The following is a 6835-nucleotide window of genomic DNA, read 5'->3' on the forward strand; positions in this document are numbered from 1 at the left end:
AAAAAAAAAAAAAAAAAAAAATAATAAGGAAATATAAAAAAAGTGTAAAATGATTACCCTGATTGTCTATATGTAGATATCACAAAATGTATATAATATAAACAAAAAAAATAAACATATAAAAATATATATATATATATATATATATATATATATATATATATATATATATATATAATATTTATATAATATATAAACATCCTAATGTGTCATAATCAAATAACATTATACATTTATATTATTTCATATTTGTCAATTTTTCTTCCTCTTTTTGTGTTCATTATTTTGTTCATATGTTAATGGAATATTTTTCAATTTTTGTTCTTCTTGTTGTGTTCGTTCTTGTTTTTTTTTACTAATATTTTTATATAAATGAAATTCTTTTTCATCCTTTAGGTTTTCTTTTTTATAATTTTTCCAGTTATTAACTCTTTCATCTCTTCCTTGTTCCCATAATTTTTTTTCTTTTTCTTTTTCCATTTCTTCTTTAAGTCTTTCTTCTTCTTTTTCTTGAACATATTTCATATTAGCCAGCTTACAATTTTGAGCATATTCAATTTTTTCTTTTTGTACTTTTAATAAATTTTCACATTCTTCATTAATTAGTTGTTGTATTTCTTTGGTTATTTCATATTCTTCTTCAGTTTTATTTAAATATTCATTTATTTCGTTAATTTTTTTTTTTTTTAATTGATGTTTTTTTATTATATTCTTTTTAGCTATTTCATAAACAGATTTATACTGTTCTTTAATTTCATCTTTTTGTAATTCCTCATATGCTCTCGTTAATATATGAAAAGCCTCAGCGGCTTTATCAATTTTACATTTATCAGGATGAATTAATATGGATAATTTTCTATATCGACTTTTTATAAGATCCATATTAATATTTTCATAAATTCCAAATATTTCAAAAGGAGAACTATGCTTATGTTCTAAAATACGATTTATTTCTTTACCTGCATCTCCCTTATTTAATTTTTTTTCTTCAACATTCTTTTCTTTATTGGATGTTATGTTTTCAATGTCTTGTAAAAAAGTCTCAAGTAGTTCATTCATATCATCATCATCATTATTATTATTATTGTTATTTAATTGGTTTTCATCACTAGGATTATTTTTTTCATCCTCATGTGTATTATCACTTATATTATCCTTCATATTATTATTCCTATCAATATTCATTTCCTTTTCAGGAAAATCCTCTTTACTGTTGCCGGCTTTCCCTTCTTCCATTATCTTACATATATCATTAAATCATATAACAAAAAAAAATAAAAATAAAAATAAAATAAAATAAAATAATAAAAAATAAAATAATAAAAAATAAAATAATAAAAAAGTGAACGAACACGGAAATAAATAAATAAATAAATAAATAAATACATATACATATATATATATATTATTTTTATATATGTATTATTATTACTCCTTTTTATTATAGTCATAACAAAAAGAAGACCATACTGTATCTGTTCAATCAAAAAGCATAAATATATTTTTTACTCTATTATTATCTTTTTTATTTCATAAAAAAATTAAAACATGTAAATTCCATGGCAACATTTTTTTTTTTTTTTTTTTCTTTTCCAATAAAGTGGAAAAACAATAAAAAAAGTATTACTTAGATAAATACATCACACCGTAAGGATATCTTAATTAAAAATAAAAAATAAAATATACTAAATATGTATATGTATAAATAAAATAATATTAATGGTAGATTTTTTTTTTTTTTATATATATATTAATAGATCAAATATATATATATATATATATACATATATACTTCCTAAAAATTATAATCATTAAAAAAAATATACATCAGTGCTATAATATAATATACTTATTATATATACAAAATAATTATTCATATATATAGTATAATATATAGTTCCATACAGTCTATTATTTTTAATGGTATAAAATTGAACACTTATAATATATATATATATATATAATATATATATTTATTTTATTTTATTTTATATGTTTTATCTATATTTATAAAAACATATAGCATTTAAAAACTTCAACGTGACAGAGATATAAAATATGTAACACATTATATTATGTTAAAAATGTCGTGATTGTTTTTTTTCCTTTTTTTTTTTTTTTTTTAATTATACTGCATTGTTTTAAATATATATTAAAAAAATTATTTAAGGACCTCCTATTACATATTATGATCGACATTATTTCTTCCTGTTTCTTATAAATATTTTCATTTCCATGAAAAATTTTTTTATATTTCACTTGAGGAATAATTATTCCATTTTTTTGAATAAGCCTGTACAAGTATTTACATTAAATGTTAAATTGAATAGTCATGTTAAAGTGAACTACAAACATGAGCTATTAACTTATAAGTTGAGAAATATAACATATTTTAAAAAAAAAAAAAAAAAAAGTTATCATAATTTTGATGAAAGATATATTACTACATTAAACAAAAGGATTAATATAAATGAAAAACAGGGTAACCTTAAAAACGATGGTTTATTAAATTCTACTCCAGACAATCATATAAAAGATAACATTATTAAAGAAGACTTATATAGAAAGAATAACGAAAAAGAAAATGAAGAGATAATAAAATCAATTATAGATGAAAATAAAAATGTACATATGAATGACCAGAATGAACAAAATAACCATTGTTCTAATAAATTATTAATAGAAAGTTGTTGTCATATAGATAAAGATGTAAAAAAAAGTTTATTAGAAATATTTCAATATAAAGAATTTACAGATGTTCAAAGAATTGTATATGATAATATTATAAAAGAGAAAAAACAAAATGATTTATTAATTCAAGCAAAAACAGGCACAGGAAAAACAATTGCATATTTATTATTATCCATTAATGATATTATAAAAAATAAAATATTAAGTGTTCATACTCTTATTATAGTACCAACAAGAGAATTGGCAAATCAAATATATAATGAGTGTAAATTATTATTAACGTACAAACATAATATTAACGTTTTAACACTTACAGGAGGTATAAAAAGAAGAGATGACCAATTAAATATAAGAAGAATTAAACCAGATATTATTATATGTACGGTCGGGAGATTATTAGATCATTTTGAATCTACTTATTTATTTAATACGTTATTCGAAAATTTAAAAATGTTAATAATTGATGAAGCGGATCAATTATTAAGTACAGGATATGAAAATGATATTCATCGATTATTAACATATTTACCATCTAATAGAAGAAATATTCTTTTATCGGCTACATTAGGATATAACTTAGATGAAATAAGAAAAAAAATGTGTAAATCAGATTATATCTATTTAAATTGTGTTAAAGACATTTCCAAACATACAAGTGATCAATTAATACAATATGTATTATTTCACAAAGCCATTGATACTACTATTATATTATATAACTTATTAATTGAACATATGAGATTAAACCAATTTACATATAAAATTATCGTTTTTTTTCCAACCGCAAGAGCTACCTCTTTTTATGCACAATTTTTTATAAACCAATTAAAAATATCAGTTTATGAAATACATAGAAAAAAAGAAACGGCACATAGACAAATCACATCTAATAGATTTTGTATGGAATCTGTTGGAATTCTATTTACATCAGATATAAGTTCTAGAGGATTAAATTATCCAGATATTACTCTAATTATTCAAGTTAATACACCCATATCCAGAGAACAATATATTCATAGAGTTGGAAGAACAGCTAGAAGTAATAAAAAGGGAATGGCCATTATATTATTAAATGAAGCAGATGAATTATTTTATCAAGAAATTAAAGATTTAAATATACAAAAATTAAATGCACAAAATTATACCTTAAAAAATACAAACCTATCAAATTATTTATCCACATGGATGTCTAATACACAATTACTATATTTAGCATATGCATATTACTCTTCTATATTAAGGTTTTATAAAACGAAATATACTCATCTCAAAATAAATGATGATGAAATCATTGATGCTGTTAATAATATGTTACTTTCAACAGGATTAGTTGAACAACCTTATATTTCAAGAAATTTAGCTACAACTTTGAACATGCAAAATAATGTAAAGCTTAAAATAAGGAAGGATTTGGACGACATCTTGTTATTATAAAAAAAAAAAAAAAAAAAAAAAAAAAAAAAGTACATAAATATAAAAAGGATAATAAAACATAATAATAAGATATAAAATTATAATTACAAATACAAATATAAGGATTATAATAAAATATATAGATGAATATAAAATAGTGTAATCATAATAAGAAAAAAGAAAGAAAATGTAGAAATTGATGATAATATATATATATATATATATTTATTTATTTATTTATTTATGTATCGTGTATTTTTTTTTTTGTACATAATAAATGTTCTTAAAATCACCCATTAATTGATATATACTTACATACTATATATATATATATATATATATATATATATATATATATTTATTTATTTATTTATTTAATTATGTGTGTGTTTGCCTTCTCAATATATATAGATTATATTTTTTTCGATAAAAAAATATTTTTTTATGTTGTGATCATAACAAATACCATTAAATTGATTGCCATCCATAAAAAAAGAATTAATAATTTCAGCATTCGAATTTATTTCCAGAACCTTTCCTTTTTTTTCCTCTTCACTTAAATCTTTTAGTAGTATTACAAAATTTATATTATCAGTGCAAATAAATAAAGGAGAATAATTTCCGTTTAAATACAAGAATCCAGTTTTTATGTAGGTATTTCCTTTTTTAATTAACTTGATAATTCTATTTTCTTTGGTTACACATGCATATATAGTTCTTATATTATCTTTTTCATATATACAAATATTATTAACATATGATAAAGAATCCATATCTATAGATATCATAGTTTCTATATCTTTATTTATGTAATACATATTACATGTATTCTCTTCATATATATTACCTGAATCAACAATAAATAAATTATTATTTTTACTATCATATAATAAATTATTTATCCCTTTAAATTCCTTGTCTTCATATTCCTCTGCGTATAAATCGACTTTTTTCTGTTTATCTATGATCATTATGCATTTAGTAACTTCAAAAAAATAAAAACAAAAATATATGTACGTATATACATATGCGTAACATAAGGGACAATATATAATATTATAAATTACAATGGACATATATATATATATATATATATCATATATCATTTATATTCATATTTGCGTTTATATTTTTTTTATTCAATTTTGTTTTTTTTTTTTTGTTTTTTTTTTAACTTGTTACTATTCATAGTAATGATAAAAATAATATTTGAAAGAATTTTTTAATTTTTTTTCTTTATTATTACTAGGATTAAATACATAGAAATTATAATCATTATCTGAACATAAACATTCTGAGGAAAAATCTATACTAATATATTTTTCTTCTTGAATATTTGTTTTTTTCTTTTCTTTTATTTGTGTTTTTTTTTTATCTCCACTATTTATTATATTTTCTACATTATCAATGGAATCGTAATATTTTTCTCCTTCCTCCTCATCATCCTTTTGCGTTTCATATGAAAGTTCATTTTGTGCTGTTACTCTTTCTTTTCTATAAGAGGATGAAGAAGATATTGATGATGATGATGATGACAAGGAGGATGGTGATGATGTTAATGAGCGTGATGTTGGTGATGTTGATTTATTTGTATTTTGTTTTATATCATCGATTACAAAATTATATCTTAGTATATCCCCTGTACTTGTTATAACACATAATTTTCCTTCTACATCTATACAAGGAGAAAATATATCTATATCATTTTTGTAAAAAATTTGTATATTTGTGTTTCTTTTTTTATCTTTTTTTTTTTTTCCTTTTTCATTTGTACAATTATTAAACCAATTGTTATTATTTCTTTTATTTTGGTCATTATTCATTTTTTTTTTTTTTTTTTTTATAATTTACTTTAAATATGATTTTTAAATGTATATTTGTTATATAACACCTTCATTCAATAAGATTCATTATATTATTTATTTATTATTTTTTTTTTTTTTCCATCTTATTTTAATAAAAGATAATTTTTAAAGGTGTATATTAGGAGAGTAATTCACGTATTTTTTTTAAAATAAAAAAATGAAATATACACATATATAATATTTATAAGACAATAAATAATAGTTCCTCATTTTTCTTTAATATTTTTGAAAAATAGTACTTAGATATATTTAATGTCTTATAATACTACATTATAAATATATACCTACCCAATTTTATGCAATGAAATATATTATGTACCTATAATTCTATGTATTTTTTTTTTTTTTTTTTTTTTTTTTTAGACACATTATTATTTATATTGCAATTTTCTATGTTATATAATCATTGTTTTTAAACAATAATTTGTACACAATAATTAAATATAAATATAATAAATGAATCTAAATGAATATATATAAATGAATATATATAAGTGAATATATATAAATGAATATATATAAGTGAATATATATAAATGAATATATATAAGTGAATATATATAAATGAATATATATAAGTGAATATATATAAATGAATATATATAAGTGAATATATATAAATGAATATATATAAGTGAATATATATAAATGAATATATATATATATATATATATATATATATATATATATATATAATTCGATATTCTATTTAGACACAAATAACACATTTAATATGTTCAAATTATGGTGAGTCTTAATAATTTTATATCAAAAAAATAACAAAAAAAAAAAAAAAAAAAAAAAAATCAGAATAATATATATTTTAAAAAAATTTAAAAAAAAAAAAAAAAAAAAAAAAAAAAAAA

General features: G+C 18.9%; 3 protein-coding genes across 3 annotated transcripts; 1 reads left to right on the forward strand and 2 right to left on the reverse strand.

Annotated features, from left to right (window-relative positions):
* Window positions 1-252: 252 nt before the first annotated feature.
* Window positions 253-1236, reverse strand: PRSY57_1306200 (DnaJ protein, putative; the record flags this gene model as incomplete). The annotated part of the gene is made up of 1 exon (XM_012908998.2): window positions 253-1236. The coding sequence occupies one exon, from the start codon at window positions 1234-1236 to the stop codon at window positions 253-255; it is 984 nt and encodes a 327-aa protein (XP_012764452.2).
* Window positions 1237-2235: 999 nt separating this feature from the next.
* Window positions 2236-4125, forward strand: PRSY57_1306300 (DEAD box helicase, putative; the record flags this gene model as incomplete). The annotated part of the gene is made up of 1 exon (XM_012908999.2): window positions 2236-4125. One exon carries the CDS (start codon window positions 2236-2238, stop codon window positions 4123-4125), a length of 1890 nt encoding a protein of 629 aa, XP_012764453.2.
* A 377-nt stretch (window positions 4126-4502) lies between these two features.
* On the reverse strand, window positions 4503-5927 carry PRSY57_1306400 (hypothetical protein; the record flags this gene model as incomplete). The annotated part of the gene is made up of 2 exons (XM_012909000.2): window positions 4503-5089; window positions 5351-5927. 2 exons carry the CDS (start codon window positions 5925-5927, stop codon window positions 4503-4505), a joined length of 1164 nt encoding a protein of 387 aa, XP_012764454.2.
* Window positions 5928-6835: the final 908 nt, after the last annotated feature.

The sequence above is a fragment of the Plasmodium reichenowi genome, chromosome 13, assembly GCF_001601855.1.
Source record: "Plasmodium reichenowi strain SY57 chromosome 13, whole genome shotgun sequence".
Lineage (NCBI taxonomy): Eukaryota > Apicomplexa > Aconoidasida > Haemosporida > Plasmodiidae > Plasmodium > Plasmodium reichenowi.